Below are 22,513 nucleotides of genomic sequence, written 5' to 3'. Positions count from 1 at the left end.
GCACCGGCCTCACACTCTAGAGGGGCAGCAATTTCTGGGTGCCCATAGTTTTTTTTTTTTTTTTGAGTTCCAAGAATGGGGAAGAAAAAAAAGAAAAGAAAAGAAAAAGTGAACTTATACAATTGAACATATAAATTGATCAATTGTGTCTGTACTGTATTCATTTTGGTTTTGGGAGTTTATGCATTTCACTTAAGGGCAATAATAAGATTATTGGGAGGCAATAATAATATTACTGGGGGGCAATAAAATATTTATTAGGGCAATAATAAGATTATTGGGGGGCAATAATAAGATTATTTATTTGGATAAACCTACTAAAACATTCAAAATTAAAAACATATTCATTTTTCACTAATTATTGATCCCCAATGAACTTGTTACTGGGGGGCAATAATATGATTATTGGGGGTTAATAAAATCAGACACCGGAATTCGGTCACCAGTCCTGCAGTCGGATTCGAAATTCCGGTGACTGGTTGTCGAATTCCGATCGCTGGAGTTCGGTCACCAGAGCACAGCAAGGTGGAGGATGACTTCTCTCTCTAAGTGAGAAAGAAGGAAAAGGCAAAAAAGTCTCAAAAATAAATAAAAAGAATAAAAAAAATTAATTGGGTATTAGAAAAATAATCCCTTAGAGTGTTTTGGGTAAATGGGGTTAAAAAACTGTTAGTGGAGCAAGTGTGCAATTTTTAAGCTGAAATTGGGTAAATGATCATTTCCCCTATAATAGGAAGGATCATAACCTAAAATGGGATTATTAATCAACTTTGGGTCCATGAACAGTCTAGGGTCATTTCTCATTCCATAATCCCTAGCAGTTTCAAACCGTCACTCCATTCACTGATGAATAAATTCCAGCATTCACAGACTGAGAACCAACAAATTGACCACTAGAAACAGAAACATTATGACTAGGCAAAGACTCAAATAGATATGCAGATACATCTATAGTCGTAGTAGTTGTCATAGTAGTCATACCACCAAGCGATCCCATTATCGAAGCATCCGGCGACGGCGAACTCAGTTGAGGCGACGGTTCGGTGCCACTAGTCTCCACCAAAGCTTTGGAGCCCAAACGAAGTTGTCAGAGTTCCTCCATGAGCTCTGACTGAAAGGAAGAGTGCTGAGCTTGGATCTTCGATCTCCATAGATTCTCACACCTCCTGAAATTGGAGCATCGTCACTGGACTCCGATCATCGGTCGCCGGAATCTGATCATTTGTCATCGGAAACCCCATTGGATGTCCCTAAAGAGATTGTTAGAGATCTCATAGATCACTGGAGAATATTATTGCCCCTTAATAAAACCTAATAAAAAATTGGGCTAAATACAGATTACTACCCTGTAGTTTGAGTCCAAAATCAATTCAGTCTCTGAACTTCTAATTTCATCAAAAACACCCCTGCACTTTCAATTTTGATCTAATAGGTTCAATTTGTTAGTTTTCCGACAATTGAGTTATTTAACTTGTTAACGTGGCTCATATATGGCCTATGTTTTAAGATGTGGTGTCGAGGTGGCCTGCATAGTCAATTTAGGAGTGAGTCCTACTATTAAAAATAAATAGTTTTTCAACAAATAATCTAACTATAACTTAAACCCATAACAGAATATTAATGAATTGAACCTATTAGATCAAAATTAAAAGTGCAGGGGTGTTCTTTATGAAATAAGAAGTTCAGGGACTGAATTGATTTTGGACATAAACCACAGAGTAGTAACTAGTATCTAGCCCTAAAAAATTTATTTCTCTCCAATAAAAACTTTATTCCCCCCTTCCCCCATAAAATGTTTATTGCCTCCCAACAGAAAATTTATTTTCCCCAATAAAATATTCATTGCCCCTTAATAAAAAACTTTATTGCTCCCCAATAAAATAATTATTGTCTCTCAAAATGGACGTTTGGACATTTGTGTTGCAGTACTACCACTCAGAAAAACGATTCAAAATGATAGAAATGAAAACAAAAGAAGATGGAATAAATAATTAAGGCACTACTACTATATTACAATAACCAAACATGCTGGGACTGTTTCATCGAATACAAAACGACGCCGTACCCTCCAATGACAAACACAGACCGGACTCGGAGACTGATGAATTTCACGAAACCTAATAGACTGTATAATCATCATCATAATAGTCCCCTTCCTCCCATTCACAATATTGAACGTCTTCCCTTCTCTGTCCCTCATCACTTGCCTAATGTACCCACCTCCGCCTCTTGTTCCGTACAACCCCTTGCACAAGTCCCCGATCTCAGTAGTCGCCAACGAGGACTCTTCTTCTTGTTCAATACAACCCCTCGTACAAGTCTCGATCTCAGTCCTCGCCAGCGTACCAAGCATTGACAAGTGGGTTAGATGACAGCTCGACCAGCTCATACCCGATCACGTCGACGTCTTTGTTTGGCGGCTACAGAGCTCCCAGACCGCCTCCGCCGATGTACTTGGGAAGAGGGCGTGTAACCAACCATGGACAGGAATGCGAAGTACTGGAAGCGCAAATGTTCGCCGGTCTAGATCGAAACGGGAGGCGTCGATCTGACTCGGCTGGGAGGGGAGAGAGGGACTATGGTCGCTGGAATTCGGTGTCCAGTGACCGGCCGCCAAATTTAGTGCCCTCCAATAATACCAAATAAACTTTTTATTGCCCTTCCCTCCCAATAATTTTTTTTTTGGGGGGGGGGGGGGGTAATAAAAGTCTCCAACGACCTCTTTGCGAAATTCCAGCAACATTTTACCCCCTTCCTCCTACCCCCATCTAAAAAAAAGAAAAAGAAATTGTTGTGGGGTAATAAAAGTCTCTGGCGACCTTTTTGACGTTGGAGCATTGAAACGGTCTATGCGCGCTAGGGACAGATGCAAGGGAGGTGAGTACCTATGGGCCTTGTTGCAGCAGATGATGTCTGTTTTTGACGTTGGAGCATTGAAACAGTGTAAAAGGATAGTTGTGATGCATTCAATTCAAAATTGACTTTGTAGATTGAATTAGCATTTAAAAAAAAAAATTTAATCTCCAATGGTTATATTTGAAATCTAACGGATGAGATTTACCAAAAAAAAAAAAAATCGACGGTTTATATTAAACCAAAGTTTTATTAATTATGTAGCAAATTATTGAAAAATTCAAATTATATCCCAAAATGATAAAAAGCAAAACTCATACAATTAATGGGAAGCCAAAAAAAAAAAGCGGAAAGAACCCAAAAAAAAGTAGTGGGAAGCGCAACAGTGAAAGCGGAAAGAACCAAAAACAGTACAACATTTCCTTTCCTTTTTCAGCACTAGAAGTCTAGAACTGTACAAGTGACAACGTTGTACTTTGGGAGCAGGAACTGAACTGAGTATAGAGTATTGCGTTCACACGAAGAAGTAAAAAATCACCTGAGTAAAGAAGTAAAAATCGCCAGAGTAAAGAAGTAAAAGTAAAAATCGCCAGAGAAAACCCTTGCAGGTTTTTTTGGTATTGGATTTAAGGTTCATTTCCATCATCCAAACTGAGTTTGAGATCCAAGATAAAGTAGTTCCTCCTCAGATCTTGTTTGTCATGGGGAGAGCCTTCTGTTCCTTGCTCTTGATTTCATCGATTTGATCACCTCAACCGCTCGCGCTGTTGGATTTCAAAGGTAATCCAACAGCGCTGCTGGCAGTAAGTTAATTCAGCATTTAAGATTGTTGTGTTTTGAGAGAGTGGTTCATATGGAGTTGGTGGTTTGATCGATGTGTCTAAGAACTCAAGTGCGGTGCAAGGCTCGTAGCAGATGCAGCCATGGTGAGGGCCCTAGTGGGAGATGCTCTAGCCCAGATGGTTCAAAACATGGCAACTGCAGTTGAAGGTTTGGTCATTGCTTATACTATAATGTTGGCAGCTGGCATTTATTATTCTCGTACAGCTTCCTCTCAAGGCAGTTTATGGATATGCTCGAACAAAAGTTCATGAAAGGATTCAATACAGATGCAAAGGTATATTTAAAGCTCCTAGAAGTTATCCAGTGGCAATTCTGAATTAGTAGAGCATTTAACTTGGAAATCTAGAATCTTTCCTTCTAAAGATCTACTTAAATGGCCGCAGATGATGTATGAGGAGGCAAGCCAAGTTGCTAATGATCTATGATGCACAGAAAAGCGAAAATGCCCGCGTATCCCTTATTGAAACAGGAAACGGGTCTGAAACGGCTCAGAAAAGCGTATCCGGATTTGGAAACGGTTTGGATACGTCTGTATCCAATGCGGAAACGCCAAAATGTAAATAAATAGGAAACATGGGGGTAATACTGACTTTTTACTCTGCAAAAATTAAAAAAAAAAAAAAACAAACAAACAAACAAAAGATCTAGATAGAGAGAGAGACACGACCTCAGCCAACATCTTTCTGCAAAAACAAGACCCAAATAGAGCATTTCTCTTCTGCAAAAACGAGACCCAGATCGAGCGTTTCTTTTTCGTCGTTCGGTCGTTCCTCTTCTGCTCAAAATCTTTTCTGCTCAAGACTTCTCCTTTTCGTCGTTTGGATTGATAATGTTTGATTGTGATAAACTAGTACTTTGTTTATGTTTCATATATTTTTTTTCTAATTATATATATATATATATATATATATATATTTAATTGGCGTTTCTTTCACGTTTCCGTTTCCTATTACATTTAAGATTTGCCGTTTCCACATATCCGATCGTATCGTATCTGGGTACTCGTACCCGTATCGGTGCTTCTTAGTCTATGCATCACACTGAATCCTTATATTTATGGTTAGATCTTAAGTATGACCTTTAATGGTCACTATATCTTCTGAATTTCATGCTTATGATTTCAATTACAATGAGTTTAATGTTTCTATCAAAACAATTTCTCTAGGATCTCATTGTTTTGCTTGTAATTTGATTATACAAACTAGCTCTATATTTCTTCTCTGAAACATGAAATTCATCACTTCAATGTTTACTAATCGCTCTTTGCACACTAATTGGTAACTGTATTTTCTAAGTTTGGGCAATAATCGCATCAATGTTCACTACTCCCTCCAACATACTTATATAGAACATATATATGTTTCAAACTTCCAGAGTTATTTATTTCCCTGATTGCAGTGCATATTTCTGCCTTAAGGAAACTGAAAGTGCCGCCTCCAATGTTAAAGAGGAACTTCGTCCTCCAGCACATGCAAAGACCTTTGAGGGTTCCCATTTTACCCCCATGGAATAGTATCCAAGTTTCTTTAAGGGAAGGACCCACCAAAATGCAAAATGCAAAATGCAAAATGCAAAATGCAAAATGCGAAATGCTGAAAGTCTGAAACTTTTAGACTGGAAAACGGGGTCAGAAGCAATTCATTATTTAGCGTGGAGTGTGACAATTTTGATGTTACATCCTGTCCTGGTACTTTGTTTGATGGTTTTGTAGCACGGACATCTTTTTCACTGACAAATTTCTTGAATGAATTCCAAGGCTGTAATTTACGCCTATGTCCTCATGTGACCGATAAGACGACTAGCTTTACTAGGTTTATGAGGGATGAAAGCAAGCTTGGGCAGGGCCAAAATGGGATTACCAAATTTAGTTACAACCACAAGTTATGCTTTGTAAGGTATTTCTCCATGCTTACAAAGAAGGGTTTTTTGAAGAGGAAGCAGTTGTTTGTGCACCTCCAGGTGACTGACATCTCACTGTGGACAAGGTAGTAACTTATTCTTCTTATTCTTTTTGCCGTAATTGATATTTTATTAGTAAGCTTCTAGTCTTTGTATTCTTACTTGGTGGTACTTGGAACTCTGTTCCAGTCTTTTCCTTCCTAACATAGGTGCATGTCTTCATTTTCTGGTTGTAATACAGTTGATTGAATCTCTGTGCTCTCATGTGCATGGACAACGATAAAGGTCGTATAGTTGAAGGGCAATATATGAACTTTTACTTGGCTATGCTTAATTACCTTTAGAACTTTTCCTTGATGTTTAGTGAAATTTAATGTCATTAGTGACAATAGGGGATGAACTGTAAATATCATTGCTGTTATTGAAAGATTTCTTTCGTAGTAATAATCATGTTGGTGCATGTCTTGCAGATCAGAGAGTTTTGATGCAGGACTTCAAGTTCCTCAATCTGCTGTGACATCGTATTTCAAAGAGCAATCTTCTGGTAAGTGGGAACTCCAATTACCAGAGGACACTGTCAGTAGAGAATCTCATCGTTGGCCTATAGGCTTTGTGACCACTGGTTTTGTTCGAGGGAGGTTAGTCTATAGGCCTCTTGCTACATCACAACTACAAACTTTTGTTTCCATTTTACTGTATGTTCATTATTTGCCTTATGCTATGTTGCATGTAATTATGATCATTGTAATTATTATTATTTTTACAGCAAGAAGACAGTAGCACAAGCTTTTTGTGAGGCAGTACTACTTGCTCATATTAGAGGGGAACAATGGGATATGATGCCAGTTAAACGGAGACGGAAGGAAATATATGTTCTCGTGAGGAATTTGAGATCCTCAGCATATAGACTAGCTCTTGCCACTATCGTCCTGGAAGATCAGGAAGAAGATGTTGAATTTCTGTGAAGTGCGACTTGTTGGCTGTGGTACATTTAACGGACAACATGCTATGGGTCATCTAACATGAGCATTCGTAGGTCAAGTTTTGATACGGAAGGATAGTAAAGCAGAAGGAAACAGTTGTTCAAAAATTTCTTTAGGAGTGCTTTGCTCTTCGTTCTCTCTGTCTAACCCTTTCCTCCATGCAGTGTATCTTATAGAAAATTTTGTTTTTGATTCTGTATATGTAAATATGTATCATATAATCACAATTCGCAACCACTTGAGCAGAATCTTTTATTTTAATTCGTACTGAATATCTTTTTACTGATGATATATGTATGATATCTGAAGGCACATAACCAAATAAATTCTGGCAGTTAAAAGACTTGTATGAATAAATTGTATGAAAAATAAGAAGGCGGTGTTGAAGGATGTCGACATAATGTGTGCCTCTACAAACTAGGGTTTAGAGTTGTAATAGGAAAGTGTTCTAGGTATTCAATTGTATTCGGATTCTATTACCTATTGTGTACCTTGTAACTCCCTATATAAAGGGCTCCTATTATCAATAATAAACACAATTACAATTCTCCTACAACACGTTATCAGCACGAGTTCTAACCGAACTCACTTGACATGAATTAGAGCCGGTTCAAGGGTCACTAATTAATTCACATCAAGAGGCCCAGAGTTCGAGGAATTAGGCAACCAAGCTCACCATAATTGTGATCAAGCTAATTATATATGTAGTGAACCATGCTTGTACTTCCCATGCATGAATATTAAATCGGGGTTTTAGTAAGGATGTCATCCCCTAAATTTTAATCTAGACTTATTAAAACACATACCCAAGAGTTGACAATTCCTAATCATGCATTCTAATCAATTATCACAAAACACAAGCATCCAATAATTAACAAATTCCATATATAAATTAAATGAAGCATCCATTACATCAAATTTGGATTAGGGCACACAACCCTAACCCCCAACAAGAAAATTACTCACAACCCATAATCATAGACATTAAAATTACAAAATTCGAAGATGAAAGAGTAGAGAAGTGTGAGAGAAAACAAAGATAATCACAATTATCTAGGAAGCTAGCATGACTAGCTTTGAATTATAACTCCCACAAATACCCAAATCTCGAATGTAGTAGAGGTTAATGTCTCTTTGAAGCTTATGTGAGAAATTCTACAAATACAAAAAAAAAAAAAAAAAAAAACTAAAACTACTATGAAAAATGGAGGAGAAGAGAGCCTCTGTTTTTTTGGTGGTGCGGCTGTTCTCTGTTCAGGTGATAATAGTGTGGTCAATATATACATGAGTGGTCTCCATGGTTGGCTACTCGACCAAGAGGAGAGAAGATAAGGTTTTTGGGAATAAGGCTGCGTTTTTTTTTTTTTTTTGGGGGGGGGAGCTTCTCCTCAGCTTTTTCGAGAAGCCATTGCTTCTTTGATGGAAAAGCCAAAGCCGCCTCACCCCAGCTTTTAGAAGCAGGTGATGGCTTTTGTCACTATAGCGGTAATTACTGTAGTTTAATGAACTTCTGAAAATACCAATTTTTGTCCTCTCTTCATTTCAGCAATTACACAATGCCATGAAACCTTCTCTTCTGTGTTCTGTGTTCAATTCGAAGCCTCACACAGCTCCGCAAATACAAACGCATAATCTCTCTCCCTGATTGCCTTCACCTCGCCTCTCATCCGTGTTCGAAATTGAAGCCTCAATCCTTGATTGCTGGCTGCTTGGCAATTTGATTCACAGTTAGTTTTATATCTATTTTAGTTTCAATTTCTTTGAAAAAGAGGTATTCTAGGTTGATTTGGGTTTCAATTCCAATTTTGCATCTATTATAGGTTGATTTCAGTTTCTATTTCAGTTTTGTATCCATTTCAGTTTCAATTCGTGTAATTGGGTACTGAATCAATGGGGGTTTAGGTTGATTTGGTAATGTCATTTTGGTTCATTCACAATGATCATGGGAAAAGGGATACGGCTCACTCTGCTTTCTCTACGTTTTTGTTAGGTTACTACGTTTTTGGAACCGTGTAGTGTTTATTTTGGGAAATGTTGCCTTATGGTTTTGGGTACTGATCTCCACATGATGGTTATGCAACAATTATAGATTGGAATTATGTTTCTCTCTGTGCTGCAAGATTAGATTCAGAATTATAGATTGGAATTTACTCTCTGCAGCAATATTTATATGTAATGTCTGCTTATTTGAGTTAAAGACTGTTATTTGGGTTTAGGACTAGATTATTAAATTGCTGCGAGATTGAATTAGAATTTTTGGTTCATTCTTTTCCCAGGAAGCATCTTTAAGAACTCCAAACTTTTGAGTTCTTATCAAGTTCCACTAGTGAGCATTCCGAGGAATTGACATTGAGGAGAACTGGGATAAGGTATGTTACGGATTCATTTTGTTACTGAATATATTTGAAATCCTAAAATGCATCTTCTATAAAAAAATTTATATACTTTGCACAGGTTAAGACTATATTTGTCCCAACAGGAGCTTCCACTGCACCAGATGTATCTGCTCCACTTGTTGCAACTCTTCCCTTGGAGGTAATACCTTTGTGTTCAATGATATGGTATATTAGTTTTTGTTCATGTCTTTGCAGGAAGTCATTGTTGTTTTACACTATAGGTTTCCATCTTTTGATACATCAGTGCCCAATATACTTCTGACCAGAAAAAAAAAATTTAAGTTATTTGATTATGCTTAATTTATTAGTGGTTGGGTGCAATAATATGTTATTCTGTTGATTTCACGTTCATTTGGGATGATATTGGTAATCATTAACAAATTGTTTTCTTAAATCCAGATTAAGAGCAAAATTGATAACTCCTCAAGTCTGTATTTGCTCTATTTCAAGGTGTGTTAGAAAGTCTTTGACAATTCCATTTCATGGTACATTTGTAAGAAGAACCTTATTAACAATTAGTATGTTCCAGATCTCGACTTCACATCTCTATTTTCCATTAAGTTATGCACCTCGTACTTTTTGTTCTGTATAAGTAATCTCATTATTTCTACAGTGTGCAACCTCTGATCCTGATGACCGTAAGAGAGCCCTTGTAATTGGAGGAGGAATTGCTAACTTCACTGATGTAGCTGCAACATTCAATGGCATTATTAGAGCCTTGAAGGAGAAGGTGATAAGCTAAATCTACTTTGCTAAACCCCAATTTTGTATGTGTTTTGTTACCATCCTTTCTAAGTGCAAAACTAACAATGCCATATTGGATCAATCAGGAAATAAAGCTAAAGGCTAATAGGATGCATCTTTATGTTAGGAGAGGAGGTCCCAACTACCAGAGGGGACTCGCAAAAATGAGGGCACTTGCAGAGGAAATTGGCCTCCCTATTTAGGTAAGCAATGTTTCTGAAATCTCTATTGAATAAGATTAAGGAAAAAGCATACATGTTGCTGATATTTGAAGTGCCTCCCCTAAGAAATTTCTGACATCTCTTCTGTTCTTTGATCTCTTGTAGGTCTATGGTCCTGAAGCAACAATGACTGGTATTTGCAAGCAGGCAATCTAGTGCATCACTGCTACTGCATGACAACGTTATATGAAGATGGCTGCTTTCTTCTTGTCTATGTCACCTTTTCTTCTGTGGCAAGTTTCAATATCTCCATACCTTGTACTAATTTCTATTGTTAAGCTCTTTGTACTAATTTCATTCTATCAAAAACCTCAGCAAAGTTGATGTAGTTGTATGTGCTAATGAGAAATATGATAGTGGGATGGTACTGTGTGACCTAATTACAATAATGAAAAATTTTAATTGGTATTGATTTCTTTGGATATCAGGTTCCTTATTAATATCAAAACCTCGGCAAATTTGAAATGCATAATAGTCCTGAGGACTTGTAGCTCTAGTAATAAGGATAATTATTGTCCCTATACATGAGGGTCCTGAATTTGGCCGATGAAAATGGGGAGCTATATATGCTACTCATCAACCTCCATTGCCCCTTGAATTATGTTTTATGGATATTTAGAACCCAAAACAGTGGACAGAGTAATCAAGCGAAATGATCATTTTGCAGATCACTAGCTTCGTATAACATCAATCCTTGAAAAAAATTCCATGTCTAAATTGGTCATTTTATAAACAAAAAGCACAAGCCAGTTTTGAGTTTACCAAACACTTTGTCACTGCTTTTGCCACTAACAGCACTTATAAAAAGTCAGTTTACCAAACACTCAGCTGCTTTGCTTTTCAGCCACTTATTCTCAGAATTAAGCAGAAGCTAGCTTTTTTAAAAAACACAGCCATACCAAACACACCCTAATTCCTCTGATGTGGTGCGTTTGGGCGTCAAGACAAAAGGAGAAGAAAAATGAGCCATGATTGGTCTCTCTCAAGTGGTTGGCTGCTGCATTGGTTTGATTAACGAGGTGAATGCTACATGTCAGCACAAGATTGGAAAGACCAATTATACCAAACGTGCATGCATATTCAAATGCTTAATTAACCAATTAAGCAATTGATTAACTAATTAATTAATCAAGCTCCTTCTTATTTCATATTTAATTAACCACCAACGCTCTCATATTTTGTCCTTTTGTTGGAATACTCCAATTTGCTTCATTTTCGCGTCATTTTATCTCGATTTCCGCATCTCCGCTTATTTTAAAAGCACATTTACTAGGGCTGTCAATTCCGACACAACCTGATAACACAACTCGAAACCCGCACGAAATAAAGTAGGTTAAACCCGCATGATTAAAACGCGGGTCGGCCGTGGGTCAACCCGCCATGACCCATTTAATAAATGGGTCGGCCATGAGTCAACCCGCCAACACAAAGTGAAACTGTATAACCCGATTATGCTATACTTATCCTTGAAATTTTGGAAGTTGGGAGTATTTGATTATAGGATTAGACAATTTGAAATATTTTGCTTTATCATTATTGGATTTAATTATTTATGAATTATATATAATTATTTAAATTCTTCATCTTGTGGAGTTTTTAGTGAATTTAATCAATTTACCCATTTTTTAGTTAAAAATGTCGCATTGTTAATCCTTAAATGGGTCATTTTGTCTAACACGACACAACCTATTTATTAAATGGATTAAGCGGGTTAGAAACGGGTAACCCATTTAATAAATAGGTTGGGTTTGGATTTAAATTTTTGACACTATTATTAAATGAGTTGGGTTTCGATTTGTCTCTTGCGATACGACAAATACCTTGATCCGACACGACCCATTGACAACCCTAAATTTACCAAACACTAAATTGATTTATTTCATAGCTAATTATTTTCACAATTGATTATTTTCACAATTGAGTATTCTTACAGCTAGCAATGCCAAACTAAGCTTATATACTAGGTTACAGCAACCCTAATAAAAGCATAAATAAATGAAAACAGTTGGAGCCTAAATCAAAATTGAAAATGAAATAAATATTCATTGGTCAAATCATTCACTCCATCATAGCTTGATAAATCTTTTGTTTTTAGAGTTGATTAATCGGATAAGAATAAAGATAGAGTCCCATTCTACATGTCAATATCGACAACAATAAAATTTATAGCAAGACTCTATAGAACGGATTTAAATTTGCTCACCACCAATACTTTGGTGGTATCACCACCACTCAGTATAAAACTGTCATGTGTTATAAACCATAATAATAATTAATCATGATGTTTTATTAAAAATAAATGTTTTAAATATTAAATGAAATCTATATGACGTGGCCAGTTTTAATAGGGTGGTGATATCACCACAAAATAAAAGTGGTGAGCAAATTTGATTTTCTATGGAACAATTAATAAAAACGGCAAGAATCTAGAAAGACTGAAAAAAAAAAAAACAATAAATGATAATAAAACTCCTAATTTAATTTAGGAGTCTTTTGGATGCTCTGCATCAATTGAGTAGCAATACACCTCATCATGTTATAAGTTTGAGCCAACAAAAATGCATCCTTTACCTAACCAAGAACAGCTTTAATCTTGTTTTCTGCTCCTCCATTAGTGACATACGAAATAGAACCTCGAATGTGATGTGTAAGTCTCCTTTCTGCGTGGAACTGCAATGGCATCCATTCCTCTCTAAATTTCTAACTTAGGCCATGTAATTTTCTGCGTAGCTATATATTTAATGATACTCAATGATGTAGCCTTCAATCAAAAATAAATATATAAATAAATGAATTAAAGAGAATTTGCCGTGATATTGAAGTTATAGCAAATTATGTGTTCACCTAGCCTCTGTACTGATGTCCACCAAATGGTCATCAAGGTGATTAATGGTCTTCTTAAAGCCAACCAGAAGTTGAACCTAGTTAAATAGTAGAGGTTCAAGAAATCAGCTCCACATGAAAATCAAGAAACAAGAGAGTCATATTAAGGTCCCTATGCTAATGGAAACTTATCATAAAAAATATCGAAACACAAGAACATTAACCAACACCAGAATCAAGTGGGCCTCTATGTCATATCAACGTGATGGTGATGGTGATGGTGATGGTGATGGTGATGGTTGTGTCACTGTGTGCATCATTTGCCTTCCCTCCTGAACCGGTCATGAGGTGATGAAAACTGTTGAAACAATGTGGTAGTATTGTCCGAATATGGTAAATAGATATTACAGGTTTAGTTTAAAGAACTAACTTTGAAATCTCCAGGTTCTCCATTAATTATGGGTTCACCATCACCTCCTGTAATTATACTATATACTAAGAGAGTTTTTATTGGGACCTCCAAATCTGCTCACTTGACCTCATTCTGTTATGAATTATTAAATGACATATATAACCTACTATAAAATGACTATTAGGGACAATAATTATACCCAAAAAATGGTTATATTTATTTTCTCTAGACTTTCCAATTCAATAATATTAGATTGCATTCTTTATTATTTTTCCTATCTATTTTCATTTTACAATTTCACTACGTACTCATTAAAACATTCACATATATATATATATATATATATTAAGAAATAAAACTATGATTAAGATAAAAATGTATGATATGCATATTGAACGCATATTAGTCAGGGAGAACAAAATAAATTGTATTATGCCCTAAATCTAAATCTATCTATTATATTTGTAAAAAGAAGAATAAAAAAAAACTAGCAAATAAAAATAAATAAAAAATATTTAAATAATTAATCATGAGGGACAGAAAATAGAGAAACATTAAGAAAAAATTATTAATCTTTTTTTTTGAACAGCTAAAAAAGAAAAAGTAAATAAAAAAAATCACATAATAGTTCATGTTATTTTATTTTTATCAATTTTTAAAACTCAATACCTTGTGTTTGATTTTTTTTTTATTGGATAAGAGATTTATGTTATCTAATTAAGGAATAGAGATGTAATTAAGATTTATAGAGTAATTAAATCATTGAAATGACTAAGTTTTTTTATTATAAAGATCTTTGTTTGTTTGTAAATTAATTATATGAGTGAGGTTATTTGAGGAACTTTAGTGAGGTTTAATGAGTGAATTTAGTATTTGAAAATTTGATAGGAGGTGTAAAAAGCATAGAGGTCAAGTGAGTAAATTTGGAGGTTCCAATAGAAAAACTCATATACTAAAGGAGTGTTTTCCTTATGAATAGTGGCAAGACGTTTTTGCCTCTGCCAGTTGCTATGTTTTACTGGATTGCCATTATATTTGTATATAACTATATATAAGGCTGTGGTGGAATGACTAACGAGATGGGCACGTGCAAAAGAAAAAGGAGAGATGGAGTTTCCAGGTGTCAGGGAACGAATGGCTGCATCCATTACTTGATTGAACAATCATCCATAATTAAGGTTTTGCACTTGAGAGACCAAAAGGAAAGGATGATGTCAACACTCACTAATTAAACCAATATTAATTAGTTTAATTTAATTTGACCAAAAAAAATAGTTTAATTCAATTTGCTGCCATTTATTTATTTATATTTTTTTTCCTCTTAGTTGTTCTCTCCTTTTGATGAGATCGATTCGCGGTCAACTTTCGTTTTTTCGTTGACAACTCTCACTCATTCTACTTTACCGTCATTTGGTCCTGATTTTCGTAATTCCTTTTATTATTTTTAAAAAAATAAGAATTAATTTAAGTACATGACATTTAGCTCAAGGATTAACCTAATTCATGTGTTTTTCACCACCTAGAAAGCTTAAGCATGATACCCATAAGCATTGGCCAATAATCCAAGTTTGGTGGCCAACGCTTCCAGTAGCCCATTGTAGCACCCCGAGAACCCAAATTAGGTCACCAAACCTCTATTTAAACGCTTCAACATCAGCCTAGCTACATTGTTGACCACCAATCTCCTTTTTGAAAATCGGCCGAACCTTAGTGTGATCATATCCAAGAGTACCCATGCTCTTATTTGTTTGCTATTACCTACCTTTTTTCTCAATTAGTTATTTTTTTTATTACTCTCTATCCCTAAGTTTTTCATCTTTTGCGTTTTATTCTTAGCTTAGGCACTGAAAAAAAAGTCGAATGAAACTAATTTACTCCAACAACTATCTGAGGCTTGCTTAGTTGTTGATGCGTCAGAGGAATCTGTGAAGGAAGAGTTAGTCAATAACTTTTGCAACAAGGAGCTTACTTTTTACGAGCAAATCTTTGAACAAGTTGTTGTGCCTCTTAGCACTTATGCTTTCTTTATAACAAACTTCACATTAACTATCCTGGACATCATATTATCTATATTTGTAGAACTAGCTAAGTTGGATAAGACTGAACGAAGATATGCATGGATCAACCACTACATGAGAACAAATGAAGAAATCCGGACAATCTTTCCTTCTTCATGGCATGTTTCTTAATATGGTTAATGCATGATCACATTAGTTGAAGCACTGATGTTGTTATAGTTAGTGTAGGGATGATAATTTGCTTTGTTTGAATGTGTGTAATTTGAATGTAAGCCTTCATCTGTATAGTGGTTTTCTGCAGGTACAGGATTTGCAGGTTTTATGAACTTTTCGACATTCTAAGTAGAAAACTTAATTGGTTGAGTACATTTAGACCATAGAGAGACAAATGGTTGATTGAATATCTTCTAGGGTCCTGTCACATCCATAATCGAATGTTGTGAGAATAACTCTGCCTACTCTTATTATATTGCGGAATTTTACAACACCATGTCGAAAATTCCTAGCATTCTCTTGGCATTCATTTGTCTTAGAGATTCAGTGTTCTCCATATATCTAATATGATACTTGCTATTGAAAGCATGTTATATCAGGCTACATTGCAGCACGTATAAGTAATGTTCTAGAACTTTTTAGGAATAGTTGGTTGACTGGATTTATATTACTTTTGTCTTATATATATATATATATATATATATATATTCTAGAATTAGTATACTCATGAGTCATGACTTGCCAATCTAAGAGTTTAATTGGATAATGTGAATAACAATATGATTAGGAACATGGTAACAATTACATGTTAGACTTTTGAAGGGGACAGTACTCAAATTACATGAATACCAAAACTTGGTTCAAGATGTATGTTGAATAACATATTTTTTTGCCAAACTTCTAATATTTATTGGGAACAATAGTTATAATTGGGGCACTCAAATGAAGGTTCTTCTACTTGAATAAAGTAAATTATTGATAGGGCATTCATAAACTGCTTAAACAATTGGAATATTATTTACATATTTTTCATTTCTTTTGTATGCTTGATTCTAATAGGGTATTTTTTTTTCTTTGTAAATTTTCAATTCAATTGTGATTTTTTAACTTTGATACAAGCTTTGTTATTTTCTGCTGATCTTCAACTGTAGATTCAATTTGTTTTTAGGGCCATTAATGCAGTATAAGAACTTAGTTGAGTAAGGGAAGTTGCAACATGAGATGTGCACTAGAGTAAGAAGCAATGAAGATATTTTCGCTCCCTACATGGCAACTCTTTGTACTGAAATCACAATAACCATTTTTTGGTGAGATAATGGTATGTCCATATATTACAGAATGCACCTTCAAGAATTGAGTGCAATGGCGGAACTTCTTTAGGGCCAGAATGGGCCCTGGCCCCCCAAATATTTTAGAAAATGTTGCAATTAATGTTATTGGTTGATTTGTATATTTCTCATAAATGACAATTATTTACCCAATAAATGTCTCTAAAATTGAAGATTAGTACTAAATATCTATTTAGAAAGGAAAATTGTAATAAATTCCTTTATTATTTGCCTTAATATATCTTATAAAATGGGGTAGAAATTTAAATGAGGTGCATAGTAAAAGGACGATATTAATATATACCTTAATATATGGCTTCGAAAATGAGAAAAAGAAGTAAAATTTTATTGTACAACTTTCATCTCACTTGATCAAAAAAAAAAAAAAGAAAAGAAAACTTTCATCTCCATTTTTTGTATCTTTGATTTTATAGTAAAATTTTATCGTACAAAAATATTACATATATTTTTTTTTAGCCCCCTCAAAAACAAGTTTCAAGTTCCGCCACTGATTGAGTGGATATAGTGTAACCCAACTCCTAAACAATTTCGTTTGACTTTTGTACGTATATCTTTAAGTACATTTTAGTTATCTTTGTTAACTAAATCGCACTCAACTACAAAATCTCTTAAAATAATAATAATAATAATAATAATAATAATAATAATAATAATAATAATAATAATAATAATAATAATAATAATAAAAAACCTACAGTGTTCTGCCCGTTGGTTGTTAAGCTCAATTTCTGTATGTTGAATAACATATTTTTTTGCCAAAATTCTAATATTTATTGGGAACAATAGTAATAATTGGGGCACTCAGATGAAGGTTCTTATACTTGAATAAAGTAAATTATTGATAGGGCATTCATAAACTACTTAAACAATTGGAATACTGTTTAGCTATTTTTCATTTCTTTTGTATGCTTGATTTTAATAGGGTATTTTTTTTTCTTTGTAAATTTTCAATTCAATTGTGATTTTTTAATTTTGATACAAGCTTTGTTATTTTTTGCTGATCTTCAACTGCAGATTCAATTTGTTATCAGGGCCATTAATGCAGTATAAAAACTTAGTTGAGCAAGGGAAGTTGCAACATGAGATGTGCACTTTTGAATAGGATAAATTGAAGAGTAAGAATCAATGAAGTTATTTTTTGCTCCCTACATAGCAACTCTTTGTACTGACATCACAATAACCATTTTTTGGTGAGATAATGGTATGTACATATACTACAGAATGCAACTTCAAGAATTGAGTGGATACAGTGTAATCCAACTCCTAAACAATTTCGCTTGACTTTTGTACGTATATCCCTAAGTACATTTTAGTTATTTTTGTTAAATAAATCACACTCAACTACAAAATCTCTAAAAAAAAAAAAAAAAAACTACAGTGTTCTGCCCCGCAGCATCGTGCGGGACTACTTTCTAGTAAAGTAAAATATCTAACTCAGAACAAATGCAAATATTTTGGGGAATACATAATCATACTACTATATTAGGCATCAAATAAATTAAATCACCAACATGTAGAGAACTAAATGAGACGGAACCAAATACATGGAAACATACGAAGATATATTCTATGTCCATGCAACAGGAAGACGTATCCCTTAACTAATAGTCTAATACAACCAAATTCACCGAAAGACCATCTATACTCCAAACTAGAAAACAAAGTATAAAGAATGAAAGCATGCTTTTCCATCCCTTTCTCAGTATCAACAGTGATGAAATATCCTTCCCTCTCACTCCCTCTGGCATTGTTTGCACACCTGAATAGCATAGTATAGTATTTGTTAAGGTAAACATAATAGCATATTCATAGTAAAAGTAAATGATAGAGTGACAGGCAAAATAAATTGCTCCATGAAGAAGAGGTGACATACGTATAAAAATAAAATATTTTTTCAAAGGAAACTTGTTGCCAAGAATGGAAGAACATGTTTTTAAAATATTGTCATCTCTCCAACCACTGCCATGAATTGCTTCTATGATTTTAAGCAGTAAAACGCTACATATGAAATTCTGAAAGCCATGTAATTGATAGCTAGTTACTAGATATAGCCAAAGACAGGTCTTACCTTCAAGATAGAGGTCCCCCAATGAAGCAACTACATCTACTGCCCTTGATGATAAATTCAGCAGAGCTTCTATCACTGAAAAAGCTACAATAAACCTTGAAATTTTGAGTATCCGCTCAAAATGACAAAATCAGAAAACTGTAAGCTAGAGTACAGCCACCTCACTTCTAACTTTTCAATTAAAAACACACATAAAGCCTAAATTAGCTGAACGGTGAGTGGTGAGTGGTGACAATACAGTGCATTGCCTCTGTCGACTGTCGTCGAGAGGGCCCATTTCCGGATCGTAAAGCCTAGCTTTCACCGGCGTTCCTAATTCGTCAACCAAATCCGGTTTCGTAATCTTCAAAACGCTATGCTTTCGTGCTTCTTCATCTGTAAAGAATCTATCCTCCCATGATAAAATAGAATTGAACCTCTGATTTTAACATAATTGCTCCGGAAACAAATATATATTAAGCTCGCATTCAACTCAGCACAAATACTGAAGGAAAACTAAAACATGGAGAAAGGGAAGAGAGAGAGAGAAGTACATCTAAAGTGAGCAAACATGCGGGCTTAAACGATTCTAGACGCGATCTCTCGTATCACACTGATTCATCTCTCCTACCAAAACAAACATCCTTTCCCGCCAAAGAAAAAAAAAAAAAAAAAAAACTTTTTTGTTTCAGTTCGGCAGCGCGTGCAGGGTATGTGATTGCAGTAAACCTAATTTTATTCACCTGCACACACACTGTTAAACCCCATATGTGGAGAGCCAACCCAGGTGGCATGGGCAGCAGACACTCTCCTTTTAGGTTGGCCTTATCTCCATTCTCCAGGCTTCTCTCTCTCTGTTTATTTAATCCCCCGATATCTCGCTCTTCTCACAAGTACAAACTATCAGCTAGCTAGACTGCAACTGATACTGAAATGGAAGAGCTGAAGCCAACCCCCGCCAACTCATCCCCGCTCACCCCACTCGGCTTCCTAGACCGAGCCGCCACAGTCTACGGCGACTGCCCTTCTGTCATCTACGAAGACACCACCTACACGTGGTGCCAGACCCACCGTCGATGCCTCCGCGTCGCTTCCTCCATCTCCTCCCTCGGCATCGACGCGGCCACGTCGTCTCCGTCCTCTCCCCCAACATCCCCGCCATGTACGAGCTCCACTTCGCCGTCCCCATGTCCGGCGCCGTCCTCAACACCATCAACACCCGCCTCGACACCCGCACCGTCTCCCTCCTCCTCCGCCACAGCCAATCCAAGCTCCTCTTCGTCGACCACACCCTCAGCTCCCTCGTCCTCGATGCCCTCCATCTCTTCCCTCCCAACACCCCCACCCCCCTCCTCGTCCTCATCGCCGACCATGATGCACCCCATCCCAACTCCTCCGACTCATCCCCCTTCTGCGCCACGTACGAGGAAATGGTGGAGAGCGGCGATCCGGACTTCCAGTGGACCCTACCGGAAGACGAGTGGGACCCGATGACACTGAACTACACTTCCGGCACTACTTCCTCCCCCAAGGGAGTGGTCCACGGCCACAGAGGGCTCTTCATCATCACCGTCAACTCTCTCCTTGACTGGGCAGTACCCAGACAGCCGGTCTACCTATGGACGCTTCCGATGTTCCACGCCAACGGCTGGAGCTACCCGTACGGGATCGCAGCAGTCGGTGGTACCAACGTTTGCGTCCGCAAATTCGACGCCCATGTCATCTACGACTTGATCAGACGACACGGCGTCACTCACATGTGCGGTGCGCCGGTGGTCCTCAACATGCTGACGAATGTACCTAACAACGAGCCTTTGAGGAACCCGGTCCAGATCATGACCTCCGGAGCTCCGCCGCCCGCGGCGGTTCTGTCTCGGACTGAGTCGCTGGGATTCGTGGTGAGCCATGGGTACGGGTTGACAGAGACGGCAGGGCCGGTAGTGTCGTGCGCGTGGAAGCCCGGGTGGAATAAGTTGCCGGCGACGGAGAGGGCGAGGCTGAAGTCGAGGCAGGGAGTGAGGATGGTGGCCATGACCCACGTCGACGTGGTGGATCCGGATACGGGTGCGCCGGTTAAACGCGACGGTTCGTCGCTGGGGGAGGTGGTTTTCAGAGGCGGGTCTGTGATGTTGGGTTATCTGAAAGACCCAAAAGGCACTGCCAGTTGCATGAAAGACGGTTTGTTTTATACCGGCGACGTGGCAGTGATGCACGCGGATGGGTATCTGGAGATCAAGGATCGATCCAAGGACATGATCATTAGCGGGGGAGAGAACGTGAGCAGCGTGGAGGTCGAGTCGGTTCTCTACACCAACGCCGCGGTGAACGAGGCGGCAGTGGTGGCTAGGCCTGACGAGTTTTGGGGGGAGACGCCGTGCGCGTTTGTGAGCCTGAAAGCTGACGTGGCGCGGAGGCCGACGGAGAAGGAGATAATAGAGTATTGCAGGGGGAAGTTGCCGCATTACATGGTGCCGAAGACGGTGGTGTTTAAGGAGGAGCTGCCGAAGACGTCGACGGGGAAGATTCAGAAGTTCGTGCTGAGAGAGATGGCGGCCCAGTGTTACTTGATTCGCGGGTCGTTGCGGAACGGATACACGGTACGGGTACGCAGTATGCCTGTCTCTATGATACGCAGGACGACAGTCTCTATGATACGCAGTACGACAGTCTCTATGATATGATACGCAGTACGCCATGATAGATTAATTAAAATTTTAATTAAAATAAATTATATATAATAAATATAATTATGAAATAAATAAATAAATAAATAAATAGATAATCGCACTATAAATAAAAATCTCAACAAGAATTATAATATGATCCACTAGGCAAAAATGGAACGCGCTGTACGCCCCCCTCACCTTTTGCCCTTTCCTCTCCTCACTTTCTCCTTCCTTCGTTCCCTTCTCTTTCCTTCTACTATTTCTTCTCTGTACCTTCAATTGCATGCAACAATTCAGATTCCCCACTTACCCTTCTCCTCTCTTCTTTTCTCATCCTCTTCCTTTCCCCTTCTTGTCATTTTCTTTCCCTTCCTTTACCCCACTCATACTGTTCATACCACTTATCCTTATATCCCAATTTTCTTTCCAATTTTCGTACTTTTCTTTTCCTATGTAAAAATGGTTGCTGACCATTTTGCTCATCTACGCCAGATTTTATCTCAAATTAGTATTTAGTGTAGTCAGTTTCCCACTTCTGTTTGTCAGTTGTTACACTTGACCAATGTTTGTATATGATCCACGTGGATCTGCTCTTTAATGTATTTATCTTAAAAAAAAAAAAAAACACAAGAATATTTATAATATAAAAATAAATTGTCATTACTGCTTAAAAATTAATTGAGTTTTTCAATCCAACAAAAAAATAAAGTTTTTGTTTTTTGCGATGACTGGAATCCAGTGAGAGGCTTGGCCATCACGCATGTCTAATTCCTTATTTTGAAGTGCCGCTTGAGTCTCTTGCTCTTGCAAATATGGATATATGAGTTTGATATATGTGTTCCTGGCTGAATCGGTTGTGCGTTGGGACTGGATGGAATAGGTCTACTCAAAGTATTCTTGGTACGCAATCAGGGGCGGAACTATATATATTCATGCTCTTAATCCAGAATCAACGGAAATAGATGAGTCGCCTTTAAGATTGAAGGACTTGCGAAGGAGAATGTTAGATGGAAACTATGTAGATGAGGAAGATTCATTGCGTACAGGGGGCGGAACCAGGATTTAAACCTTGGGGGCGTCAAGAAATAAAAAATTATTATACTTAATCACACTATTAAAATTTGGAAGCGAGTTAAAAAAAATTGAAAACTTTCCATGTTGTTTTCTTCAAAATCCTTTGTTAATTACTATAAATACACATTACTACTTTCTATCAAAAGAATTTTTAGTTAGTTTGTTATTACTTTTGGGTGTTGGGGGGGGGG

At 37.0% G+C, this 22,513-nt stretch overlaps 1 protein-coding gene, 1 long non-coding RNA gene and 1 pseudogene across 2 annotated transcripts; all 3 read left to right on the top strand.

The window, feature by feature from the left end:
* Positions 1 to 3,776: 3,776 nt before the first annotated feature.
* LOC112194487 lies at positions 3,777 to 6,630 on the top strand. Its single transcript, XM_024334720.2, has 4 exons — positions 3,777 to 3,843; positions 5,408 to 5,681; positions 6,066 to 6,233; positions 6,362 to 6,630. Exons 1-4 carry the CDS (start codon positions 3,777 to 3,779, stop codon positions 6,558 to 6,560), a joined length of 708 nt encoding a protein of 235 aa, XP_024190488.1. The 3' UTR covers positions 6,561 to 6,630.
* A 3,193-nt stretch (positions 6,631 to 9,823) lies between these two features.
* LOC121052138 lies at positions 9,824 to 10,267 on the top strand. The gene is made up of 2 exons (XR_005808165.1): positions 9,824 to 9,921; positions 10,045 to 10,267. It is a non-coding gene; the product is annotated as an uncharacterized LOC121052138 (long non-coding RNA).
* Positions 10,268 to 19,515: 9,248 nt separating this feature from the next.
* Positions 19,516 to 21,263, top strand: LOC112194486 (annotated as a pseudogene).
* Positions 21,264 to 22,513: the final 1,250 nt, after the last annotated feature.

The sequence above is a fragment of the Rosa chinensis genome, chromosome 3 (assembly GCF_002994745.2).
Source record: "Rosa chinensis cultivar Old Blush chromosome 3, RchiOBHm-V2, whole genome shotgun sequence".
NCBI lineage: Eukaryota > Viridiplantae > Streptophyta > Magnoliopsida > Rosales > Rosaceae > Rosa > Rosa chinensis.
This window is presented reverse-complemented; position numbering and strand designations above follow the sequence as displayed.

Coding starts and splice junctions, on each gene's coding strand:
- LOC112194487 (XM_024334720.2), top strand. CDS start 3,777: ATGGTGAGGGCCCTAGTGGGAGATGCTCTAGCCCAGATGGTTCAAAAC. Junction 3,844..5,407: donor CATGGCAACTGCAGTTGAAG/GTTTGGTCATTG, acceptor ATGGTTTTGTAG/CACGGACATCTTTTTCACTG. Junction 6,234..6,361: donor ACTGGTTTTGTTCGAGGGAG/GTTAGTCTATAG, acceptor TTATTTTTACAG/CAAGAAGACAGTAGCACAAG.